This window comes from Anneissia japonica, unplaced genomic scaffold (assembly GCF_011630105.1).
Source record: "Anneissia japonica isolate Jap-2015-1 unplaced genomic scaffold, ASM1163010v1 scaffold724_len3256291_cov202, whole genome shotgun sequence".
NCBI classification, from domain to species: domain Eukaryota; kingdom Metazoa; phylum Echinodermata; class Crinoidea; order Comatulida; family Comatulidae; genus Anneissia; species Anneissia japonica.
The window spans coordinates 2401595-2415040 of record NW_022744966.1 but is presented as its reverse complement, the minus strand read 5'-3'; the positions used below and the strand labels follow the sequence as shown (position 1 = coordinate 2415040).

Here is a 13446-nt window from a genome sequence, read left to right as displayed (position 1 = left end):
TATTTTGGATTCAATCACTTGCTGCAGAGCTCTGAGCATCGCCACCTTCTGCTAACCATGGATTGGACATGTCCATTTCATCATGTCCACACAGATGGAACTGTTTGCATCACATCCATTTGAGCCAGTCATTTGCTCCTATTGAGAAATAAGTATACGGTAACAGTAGTTACAATAATGAAAAACCAGGTTTGTTAAAAAATCAAAAATGTCATCAAACATTGGCATTTGCTGCTTTATCAATAACATACCATACTGAGATACTGTATATTTTATTTGAATTCCACATTTCAACAACAGCTGAAAGTTAGGTTTGGAGTAACATATGCATCATGTTATTGAGGCGTTATTGTTGTGTAGCCTAGCTTCTAGGTCTACAGTATATCAATAATATCTTATTGTTACAGGAATTGGTGTTGGCTCTGATGATATACTGTAGTGTTATAGCACATCACCTTTATTTAGACAGTGCAGTTTTTAGACATTTAGGCCTAGGCCTAGACAGTTTTTCATAGGACCAGGCCTATAGTATTATTAATATGCACTAGCACAATTAATGTGACAAAGTCGCCATGGCATGACAAGTCTAGGCTAGTAGTAGAAACCTACTAACTTTACCGTCAGCTGGATAAGGCTGCGTGCGAACTCACCTGCTGCGGGACTGGAGCACTGTCCCGGTCAGGAGTGCGCTACTTTAGCTGCTGGGTAGACACTGACTGTGCTTCCTAGGCATAGGCTAGGCCTAATTATAAACAAACAAGTCATCGGACTGATATACGTTTATTAATTCAATTGAATTATTCCTCCATGATTGAATTGACGTTGACAAAACCGTCTCTCTGTAACTGCGTACGAAAACGATCACAAAAACTCACGACTTCACACTACTGGACGTACGTATTGTCTAGGCTAGTTGCTCGATCGTCGGGACGATTTTTCGATCAGCTGCTCGCCAAAAATTACTGGTCTTGAATATTAATTAGTTGGTTAGAAAATGCTACCAAGCTACTGAAAAAAGTGATCAGCCTCGTTTTCACCTGTTTTTCCCGTCTCATCACATCATGTTTTGTTTCTCTAATTATCGTTACATCTCAACAATTTGAATTTTTTAAGTATTTTTCCCGAACTCAGGAAAGGTTAAATAAGCAATATATGGCCACTTGTCTCATCCCCGCACCCCCCCTTTAAAATATTTGGAATCCGACAAAAAAAGGAAGATGTATTTAATTTTTTTTTTATAATCCTCCCTTTATCAATCGGTATCATCTTGCATCGCGTTCATTCTCTCAATAGACACCATTATTATCACTGGACCGTCGTCATCAAAATCATCACCTCATCACTCCAACCATCCGGCAGGATGATCATAATTAAACCTATAGTTATCATCGATATTATAATTATCTATGATCTTAATGTAATTATGAAGCGACAAATACAAATATTTTTATGCAATGTTATTATCTCCTCCATTCAGTGTCGACAGCGGCTTCAATGGCATGATGGAAACCAGTGTTTCGGCATATTCGAACGGTATTGTTGTTTGGAACGCTCCAGCAATTTACAGAAGTACTTGCAAAATTGACGTCAGATACTTCCCATTTGATGAACAAATGTGCGTCTTAAAGTTCGGCTCATGGGCCTACCATGGCTTCCAATTGGACATCGTCAACAGGTCGATAGCCGGAGACATCTCCACCTTCATCGACAACGGCGAATGGATACTTATCGGTATGCCTGTCAAACGAAACGTGTATTATTACAATTGTTGTTCTGAGCCATATCCCACCGTCGAGTTCACAATGATTATCAGAAGAAGGCCACTGTTTTACCTGTTCAACCTGTTGATCCCATGTATGCTGATTACCATGTTGACTTTGCTTGATTTTTATCTACCAGCTGAGGCAGGTGAGAAGGTGACGCTAGCGATCACTATTCTCCTAGCTCTTACTGTGTTCCTACTTCTAGTAGCGGAGACGATGCCACCGACGTCGGAAACAGTTCCGCTAATCGGTGAGTACATACTCGAAATTTTAAACAAACAGTGAAATAACTTATCAACCATTCAGTGGTGTAACATCCAGGGGCGGCGCAAGCAATTTTCCGAAAAGGTAAAGCTCCTCGACAAGGGTTCGACACCCCTTGGGACAGGGAAGCGTAGGCCTCCCACCCCCCCCCCCCCCGGTCCGTCTGGGAAAAATCAAATTTGTCGGGGAATTTTATTTATTAAAAAATAATAAAATTTTGTGTTAATATGGGATTATTTATTTAAAAAATTTGATAGAAAACCATGCAAGTTAAGAGTAAGAGGGGGTACAGTACCTAGTAACTAGTCCCCCTATTGGGGTACTAACCCCCTGTTGGAGGTACCATCCCCCTGTCGGGGAAGAGCTGGCGCCGCCACTGCAAACCATACGATCGCAATATGATACAGCACCTCGCACATACGGTAGCACTGCTTGCACTAAAACGGTCCCTAAAATTTGAGACTTAGTAAAAGCATGCTAAATCTGTACTCTTTCGGCTCTCGAGATTTGATTTTTCCCCGACGACCTTGCTGGATAGAAATTCCCCGACAGAGGGTTCCAAGTGGGGTTCCCCTACAGGCGTCCTTTTCCCCGGACCCCCTGCTTGCGCCGCCTCTGGTAACATCTATGAGTTTTCAATGGCTAAAATCCAAAGGCTGGATCTTAGGAGGCTGCAGGGGTATGAATTAACATATTGTGTTTTGCCAGATTCACGAGTAAAAATCGGCCGAATGAGGCCACTTTAGGACATAACGTCAAAAAAGGACGGACTGCAGGGTTTTTCCTGTACCCCAAATGGGCCACGCAGTCCACTGAGCACCAGGGTAGCAGGGATTGAAAAAGAGGCCTTATCCAGAGGGTCGAGACTCTTTGTTACGCAACTGCATTTATTACGATTGTGCGTCCAGCTCTTTGCAATATGCGCATGGGTGAATCCCGAATTTTTCAAACGGGGGTTGGGGCACAACATTTTTTTAAGATAAGTAAGTAGCGATTATTTCAATGCAAAACATTGATATGCATTGAAATTTAAAAATCTTTTACCAAACCCCAGTGCCCCCCCCCCCACCTACTGGATTCGCCCATGGTGCGCTCTGGTAGGTGCGCAGTTGTGTTGATATCCAGGAACTGCTTATGGTATAACGGAACGACACAATGCGCTCGTAATACCAGTCCCAATCTTGCATCAGTTACATAATGAAATTAATAAAAAATCGATTTATTTCTCTTTTTTTCCATAAAATTTCAGGTCAGTATTTTGCCGCAAGCATTTTTCTGGTCTCCGTGTCGACAGTGATGACTGTATATGTTCTACACATACACTATCGTTTGCCAGGCACAAAACCTGTGCCGCGTTGGATGCGCGTATGGATCATTGGGCGTCTGGGGTCCTTAATTTGTATGAATAAAGACTTCAGAGTAAACCCAGAACCAAGTGAATCAAATGCCGAGAAAATGGTCGTCGAGAACAATCTTTTAGTCAAACATACCCATGAAATGACTGAACACACAATAAAGATCGATAACACACAGCCCTCAATACATTACAAAGATTTTGAGAAAGCTGTAGAAAGCATCGTCACAGAGTTGAAGCACTTAAGGGAAATAAGCGAGCAAAAAGATAGAGAAGACGACATCTTAGCAGAATGGAAGAAATTAGCTATGGTCATAGATCGACTATTTTTCTGGATTTTCTTAATATCTGCAGTTTCTTGTACTGCGGGTATCTTGTTACAAAATAAGCCTTTCACAGATTTGTATTTGTAGTACCGGTACTGTATATATATATACAGTACATATACATTTGCCGTATTAAAGTTTAGGTTGGTATGACCATGGCGCCTAACACCTAAATATTTTAAAAGTTTAATATAGTTATCGTGTACAAAAGACCACACCTTACATCCACAACCTCAACCAACAACCCACAACATCTGACCATGGAGATAATTATAACTCATGCTCTAATGTAGAGAAATGACAAAGGCATTAAAGTGCTAGAGATATCATGTTAGAAAAATGTACCAACTATATAATTTTATGTTGACCGTGGATATATTGATAAATAAGATGTACAGGTTCATATTAGTACTGTATAAATTAATCTTCACTGACTTTTTACGATGTTTTCGTAGTCCCATTTCATGTTTAATGTTTGTAATACAAAATTAATATGTTTTTAATCAAATTTTATATTTTGTATATTTATTTAATCTATTGTATAATGACATTCAAATTTTGACTGAATCTCGTTGTCACAATAAACATTTCTTGTTTTTATTTTAATTCTTTAATTTCATAGTTTGTCACAAATGGTAAGTCTAGGAAGTTGTAAGAACACTTAATAATTATATAGTCTGCCACATAATCTAGAAGAATCTCTACCATTCAATTAAATTATTGAATGGCCCAATTAAAAGGATCATTTACAGTAAGTTATAATTTACAATAATAAACTTGTAACTCAATCAGTTTTCGTTGATTTACTATTAAAAAAAAAGCACCGAGCATATCATTTTAGGATTGATGTATGTCTTTCGGACTTGGACAACTCTACGGTTAAATTCTGACCATAAGATCAATCAATCAATCAATCTTTATTTTTTCAAACAACAACATAAACTTCACAACAAGGTATAAAATACAATTAAACAATCGAGATTAATAAAAAAAAAACTTGACAATTCATGAAAAAGTTTGTCTGAAACATTTTAAAAGCATGCATGTAGACCTATATATTGCTTTGAGATTATAAATTTTATTATCTCCGCCAGGAAGATATATATGTTTTCAGTCGTGTAAGTTTGTGTGTGTGGGTATGTCACATTTTGGTGTTTTCGTGTGGTTTATTGTGTTCAAAATATCTCAAAAACGGCTGCACAGACATCATCGAAAATAACAGGGAGTGTTAGGTATAACCCAATGAAGAAATGATTAAATTTTGGTGACGGTTTTCAGTAGGGTGTGGATGTGAGGACCATTTACAGGGATTTAATTTAAGCAAACGTTCAAGACAAGATATTTCAAATACTAATCAACTGATATGAATGAAATGTTTGTGAAAGTTACAAGGAAGAAATTATTAAGTGTTGGTGACAACCCAAATTTGGGTTTGAACTGGAGAGTCATTAAAATGTTACGGTCCTGCATGTTTCTTGTGTTCAAAATATCTCCAAAACAGCTGCACAGTTCTAAATGGCAGTTACAGGGATTGTTAGGTATGACCCAATGATGAGGTGATTAAATGTTGGTGACGACCCGGAGTAGGGTGTGGATATGAGGACCCTTTAAAGGAAAACGTCCCAGACCAGATATTTCAAAAACTGATCAACTGATATGAACGAAACTTCGTGAAAGTTTAACCAAGGTTACAAGGAAGAAATTATGACAATGAAGTGTGAGGGCCATTGGGACCCAGACCTGAATATCTCAAAAATGAATCAATGGATAAAAATGATAATTGGCAGAAAAGTTTGTCATGTTTTAATAAAGAAGTGTTTCAAGTTTGGTCACGATCCGACGTAGGGTGCACATATGAGGACCATTTAAATATGTTTACCGTATTACAGTAGGCGGAAATAATAGTATATTATGAATATTTAAATTATTGCAATTACAGTAAACGTGTACAGCGTTTTATACGTACTAACTTCACTTTTTTCGAAACTGATTGGGAATATTTTTATTGCATTTTTACATTTAAACATCTTGCGCTAAAAACCAAAACCCCATATTTCTATTTGCATTCCCATTTCAACACCAATACATGACATGTATTTTTTTGTCAGCTATAAGAGTAAAACGTGCCAGTATGTTAAACTAGAAAATTTAAGGAATTGGCAGGTGTACACTGATACATGTTCAGTGTCGATATGACATAAAATGCACATTAACTACTGAGGTTACTAGGCCTGTATATTTCTGATAATGACATAATTAATGTTGAAATATTGAATCCCGACACGATGGCGTGCACTTCAATACTTGGAGTATGTATTATACTATCTTATCTGAGATTACTATATACAATATAAGATTACGAAAAAGTGAAAAAAAAATTGAATCAGTAGGCGCACACACTGCTGAGAGAACCGTATGTTGCATAAGCATTAATGCATCATCATTATAAAAATGATGCTCATGTTCTTGAAATTATTGTTATCAACATCATTATTATTGCCACCATCATGTACTGTATCAATATCATCATCAAATTATAATCTGCATTTATTACGCCAGCATTATGAATTATCACCATTATCATTACCATCGTCCTTACTAAAACATAGGAACGTGGAATAAACAATTGAAGCCGTCAAAAGTGGTTTAATGTAACAACATGTACTCGAAAATGTTTGAAAAACGTGCAATTCATTCAACTCCTAACCGATAGAGTACCTACATCATCAAAACGTGCCTGACTAAACCTTTGGAGCAGTGGCATATCTACGGGGGTGGGGCGCGGAGGGCGCCCCACCAAACATTACTTGCGCCACCCAGTCGCCCCCCCAAAAAAAATTCACGGTCAAGTATTTAAAATTCACCTGAAATCACCTTATTTTGCGAATTAGCGCCCCTCAACTGATCATCGAGCCCCCCCCCCCACACTTCATCTTCGCGCCCACCCCATTTCAAAACTTCTAAATACGCCACTGACCTTTAGTGCGATCCAGTCGAATCTGAATTATTAAGCATTCTGTAGATTATAATTATTGCTGAAGTATTTAGAACCAGGACAAAACATACTAGCAACAATCGGTCTATAATGATGCACAGATAAACCCAAAGCTGTCGTATAGCTAGACACACACACACACACACACCTACATACACACACACACACACACACACACATGTCACATGTTTTCAACTTCAGACCAATCAGATTCAAGTATCTATCAATACACATTATGCTTGAACCAATACTGACGTAAGTTCCTTCGTCTATGATGTCACTGAAGTTTTCACTATTATCTTTGCTTGGCTCACTTGAAGCTGTTTAAGAAGACATTTACCAATGGATTCATGTGAGATATTATTATCAGCCCACATGTCAACATCATCAGTTTCATTATCTTCATATTCATTTCCAATGTTTTCAGTCAAATCATACTCGTGATGGCGGTCAGTAAGACACATAAGTCTGGCTAGTTTGTCCAAGATGAGGTAGCGTGACCACGAGTGTGGCAACTTGTTTGGCGTGTGGAGATACAGACGAACAATGATGGCTGATGTTGTGGTTTCAAGAGACATAATTGACGAGTAAACACGCAAATAATTTTACCTAAATGGAGAATTAATAATAATGGAACATAAACAATAGTTTTATGGAAATGCATCAACGAAAATTATAGTACAGTATCATCCATGGATATGGCTTTACCAAATGTAATAATTAACGTTTGGTACAGTATGATGTTTTTATGAGATGAAGATGGTGGATATGAGCTGAGAAGCATTAACAAAATGATTTCACAAAATCTTATAAAAGTCCTATCTGTATATTTTGTTGATTCATCATTCAAAAAACTATTTTGGGTCATATAATTTAATATTAGACTGTTTGAGTTTAGGCGCCTAGGCTTATCTGAGCTGAGAAGCATTAAAAAATTATTTCACAAAAGCTTATAAAGGTCCAATCTGTAGTTTTTGTTCATTCAACATTCAAAAAACTATTTTGGGTCATATAATTTGATATAGGCCTATTTCTTCACTACAATTTTACAAGTATCACTAAAATTGAAACAAGAATATGTGCTTACGTATATTATGTCCAATAGTGAAGATGAGCACTATGGTGTACCACTTCTTAGATGTAATCGGCCTAACAATACCTGCCATTTGGCTTTCTGTATAGGATTCAATCACTACTTTGATGAATGTAGACCTGCAATGGACAAGTCCAGTTCAATTTAAACGATGCATTGATTTGCATTAGTTCGCCGTCAATTTGCTCGGTGTTGCAACAAGTTTATCCATTCTCAATGAGCCAATCGGCACAAGCCATCGGTCAATTTTCAGACCTAATGATAGTTGGAAATTAAAATTTCAGAAATAGGTATCGATAAAGGTTACAAAATACACGTTGTTACTCGACCTCTAAAGCGACTGTCTTCTTTGTCGGTAATTGTTATGAGGAAACAGGTTGCAATTAATTCGTGTTTCGTTGTTACTCGACCTCTAAAGCGACTGTCTTCTTTGTCGGTAATTGTTATGAGGAAACAGGTTGCAATTAATTCGTGTTTAATATATTGTTTCGATCATTCTTAATAATATTCAATATACAATAAAAACAATACAAATGACAACATTTGTATACTAAGACCAGGGCGCAGCCTGAATTAACAGGCTTATGCAGGCAGTCAATTCAATTACAAGATTACAAATGCAAAGCAGAAACATTAACAATTAAAAATTCAATTTTCAATAATAATCATTCTAAATTTAGATTTTACAATTTATATACAAAGGCCTATAATTATTCAAAGCTTAGATTTCACAATTACTTTATTTACAATATTAAATAGTATTCAAAATTTAGATTTTACAATGTTTTCCCTTTTGTGGGGTCATCCCACTTGTATTCGTAAATTGAAGATAGGCCTACACAATATTAGTTGTATTTCAAAAATCATTACAGTGTATTTCTATACTTTTTTTTCTTTTCCCTTATTTTTTTTTCTTTCATTTTAATGTAAAATATTGAGTAAATGCATACTTTTGTGTATGCGTGGTTTTCATCATAACATTATTTTCTTATATTCATACACTCTATATTACTTATGTTATGCCTAACAAATGCCTCTCCATTGATCCAGCAAGACCTAAACTTAATTGTTTCACTATCCAATCAGATTTATTGTTCATCATATATATTTTAGCTTTATCCAATCATCAATTTGGTGTCCATAAATATTGCTGTATCTTGTGAACCACTTTACTCATCTGATGAAGCAATATTGCCTGGGATGGAAGTTTGTGAAAAATATCATATTGTTAGTTAGTCAAAAAAGTGCTACCTCATTTTTTTCATTTGTATACACTGACTAATACGGCTACTGAATTATTTTATCGAAAGGTCCACTGATAATCTCAGATAAGAAAGTATACATACTCCAAGTATTGAAATGCACGCCATCATGTTGGGATTCAATATTTCGACATTAATTATGTCATCATCTTGAATGAACTACTTTATAATACTTATGTCAACCTTTAAATTACAATATGGTGACATTATCTTCTCCTAGTTTAACCCTGCAGGCCTAACATAACTAAACCCATTTTTTTTTTATTTATAAATATTGTTTTTTTAATAAAACCATGTACATATTTGTTTTTTAAATAAAACGATGTACATATTATGTGGTTTCAATTTAATTATTTTCTCTCTATCAACCCATCGGTCCTTCTTTTTTTTAAATTATCAAACTGTATTATGTAATTTAATAATTTTATTGATGCATAGGCTAATTTTTATAACAAAAATTCTAAAAATCATGCATTTTTAGGGAGCTAGATTTTTACCATCTATTCTTTCCTTTACAATATATTCAAAATTTAGATTTTACAGTTTTATTTTACAATTATTATTTTCTGTTCCAAGCACAATCTCATTTCATTTATCTATGGCAGTTTCCTCATGTTCCTAGCCATTGAGTGTGCATTCCAAATTGCATATGAACGGATTAGTGCTGCTAGTAATCATAGTGCATAATAATCACATTAATGATAACAATTATTTAACAGTGATATTAAAAAAATTAGGAATAATATTATAGATTATAATTATTATCATCATTATCATTATCATTATTATTAGCATATACCCGTGCTCCGCACGGTGTTGAATGAGTGGGAAAAGGTGGCGATCATGTACATTTTTGAATGGGGAAGTTGAGGAGGCAATCGTTGTGGATGTTATGGTTACCATATGTCATTATTTTTCTGAAGGACGTCTTTGCAGTTAATTTTTTTGAGTGTCTTTGCTGCACACTATAGTCCTTGTGAGGAATTATTGTGCAGTGTGTTATTAAGGGTGGATCCAGAATGTTTAAAACGGACAGGGGTGGGGATGCACAACAGTTTCAGAATAATTGAATAAGTGAACACTGAGCACATATTGCATTGAAATTTTTTTTTTTAATTTAGTGGCAAAACGGGGCAGGAGCCCTTCCCCAGTGACGTCCCTCCCTTGCTTGTTGCTTTGGGCTACCCTTTTGTATGTGAAAGTACAGCAATATACAGTAGGCCTAGCCTAGTTGGGCATGAGAGATGTGTTTGTCTTGAATCAAGGTGGATGCATGTAAGGCTTATCCGAACTACTGACATTCAAAAGCACCTGTAAACATTGTCCTAACGTGTTTAGGTAAATTCAGTGTGTTGATTGGTGGAGCTAGTTAGCTTGACCCTATCTTGTATAATGCACTATCAAAATCGACCCGGATTCGGTTGAGAGATAGAGGAAGGCCCTAGGTATACTGCACCTGAGCCTAAGCCCCTAGGTCTAGGCCTACCTCTGATCGACATTAGGCTAGGCTAGGCCGCTAGGCCTCGGCCAGAGCCTAGGGGTGTGCCTGGGTCATTCTTCGCTAATGTGCCATTTTCCAGTCCCTATGTTTTAATGTAGTATAAATTTTAAAATATTAAAGGACATTTTATTTTTATTGCGTTAATGCAAATGAAATAAGTTGTTAAATATTTTAAACGTAATCGACATGCTGTTTATTTTTCAACCAAAAGCCTCCAAAGTCGCGCACTATGCATGTCCCGATTGGGTTTCTTAAAAATTCCTAATGTCATAATTTGTAAAATAAATAACTTAAATAAATAACTATACCACAAAAAGGTGAATACAATAGATGTCTCACAAATGTAAAATTAAGAATGACATCAATAGAACTATAAATACTTAAAATTTGGCTTTTTTAGACTAAAAAAGTTTGTCCCTAAATTGTCATCTCCATCACAATACTTTAAAATGCCATTATACTGTTAGCAAAATGACATAACACGTTATGGATCAAACCATTTTGGTTGAAGGGGACCATACAGTAAGAAACAGTCCATTCTTGTACAGTTAAACCACCTATAGCTGAAGAATTCATGCAATTCTAATACAACCAGAAAAGTACCTTTATTCAGCATCATCTCCGAACGCTTCAGAGTATGCTTTATTTATTATTTTTTTTAGAAAAAAATAATTATATATACGATCAGAACTGTGTCATTTTCAAAGTGCACATGGCATTCACCCTGTAACACACTGCATATGGCACTATATGATCTAAAAAGTTTAATTCCTCATCTCCGTCACAGTCATCTCCCTCACAATTTTACTGTGATGGAGATGACTTCTTGATGTTTTCTTTCCTCAAAAACGAATATAAAATAAAAATGATAATTGATCTGATTTATGTTGTTAGAAACCTTTTTGCTCAATGTTTATTATCCTATATTTAAATAATATAATCTATCTTTTAAATTTACTAGGATTCACATTTATGAGTATATCATCATCTCCGTCACAAAAAGTGTGATGGAGATGATTTCTTGATTTTTTCTTTTCTCAAAAACGGCTATAAAATAAAAATGGTAATTGATACGACTTACGTTGTTCAAAACCTGTTTGTTCATTGTGTATTATCCTATAATTAAATAATACAATTTATCTTTCAAATTTACTAAGATTCGCATCTATGTGTATATCATCATCTCCGTCACAAAAAAGTGTCATGGAGATGATTCTTGAAATATTTGCTATGTTACAGCACTGAAAATTTAATGCTTAAATAAACGTTTAAAATGCCCTAATTATCGTGCCGAATGTTTATTATAGTTGTTATATGGCATAATGGTGACATGTGTAATAAAAGAATTACAAATGTGAAACTTTTTTTTCATGATTTCTAAACCTCTAAAATGGCACATAAGCGAAGAATAACCCCTCTACATAATATATAGGCCTGTGTAGGGCTAGCCGGTATGGTTAGGCCGAGGTTATATCACATGGCTGGTGCCCAGGTGTACCCTTACTTTTACCTGATCGACTTCTAAACATGCCATAATTATTGTTGATGTTTTTTGTGCCATAAAACTACATATATTCGGTATAATTCAATGGGTACTCCGAAGAGGTACGGAAAGATGCTTGTCACCCATTTTGTTGACGAACGTAAACAGTACTAGGGTTGCCATTTGATTCCTCAAATCTGGCCGTATAAAAATTTGCCTGGCCGTAACGTTTGAAAAGTCACGGCCAAACTATCGATATTTGGCCGAATTTTTGAATTTACATTTTTTTTTTCAATACAGGCTTAGACTTGTTTTGGATGTGTTGTTTTTGTTAGCTTAAATTCTATATTTGATTCTAATCACAGTGGCGGATCCAGGTGGGTTCGGGGGGGGGCGGGGGTTCGTCCCCCCTCTGTGAAGAAACGTAACAAAATACTGTGGGTCCTGGCTTACAAAATTCATGCTAATTAGACGCGGATCCAGACCTTCGCCCACTTCGCCCAGGCGAAGGTCAGGGTGAGAATTCAAAATAAAATGTTGACCATTTTTTCCAACAATCATACTTACTTTCCTTGACACTTATTTTGAACATTACCATTAGAAAAATGTTTAAAAATCCACACTATCCTATACCTTACACTTTTAAACTTATTGTACTGTAGGACCTACAACAACAATACAAGCCCTTACGTATACGATGGACTAATATACTTTTTGAAATCATATTTCTAAAGCAATACAATATCGGCACGCACATTTGTGTTTGTGGTATTTTAAAGTTGGTTCAACTATTATTGTGTATGTTTTAAAACACTTCATATCATCATAACTTCATGAATACATTTTAGATTCAATTCACTGCAAGTAGGTCGATGACAGTTCTATTATTGAATGGTAATTGTTATCATCGTGATGGAATAGACAATACCTGGATTTTCGTCAGGAGAATCAATTAGGGCTTATATGTATTTTTCCTAACCTGTCGTGAAAATGTATTGAATACTCAGTGCGTGATTCACTAATACACTTTTTGAAATCATATTTCTAAAGCAATAAAATATCGTCACGCACATTTGTATTTGTGGTATTTTAAAGTTGGTTCAACTATTATTGTGTATGTTTTAAAACACTTCATATCATCATAACTTCATGAATACATTTTCGATTCAATTCACTGCAAGTAGGTCGATGACTGTTGTATTATTGAATGGTACCGTAATTGTTATTATCGTGATGGAATAAACAATACCTGGATTTGCGCCAGGAGAATCAATTAAGGCCTATATGTGTAATTTTGCCCAACCTGTCGTAAAAATGTACTGAATACTCAGTGCGTGTGAAAACACTTGCAAAAAATATTTGCAAGTTGTTCTCCAGTGGGACTCGAACCCACGTTCTCCAGATC

General features: G+C 35.8%; 1 protein-coding gene across 1 annotated transcript in view; it reads left to right on the top strand.

Annotated features, from left to right (window-relative positions):
* The window catches only part of LOC117119841 (neuronal acetylcholine receptor subunit alpha-10-like), a 16744-nt gene extending 11568 nt beyond the window's left edge, over window positions 1–5176 (top strand). The window contains exons 5-6 of the mRNA XM_033264807.1: window positions 1478–2013; window positions 3277–5176. Coding sequence (XP_033120698.1) covers window positions 1478–2013; window positions 3277–3794 — 1054 coding nt within the window. The 3' untranslated portion in view covers window positions 3795–5176. The remainder of the gene's footprint in view (window positions 1–1477; window positions 2014–3276) is intronic.
* Window positions 5177–13446: the final 8270 nt, after the last annotated feature.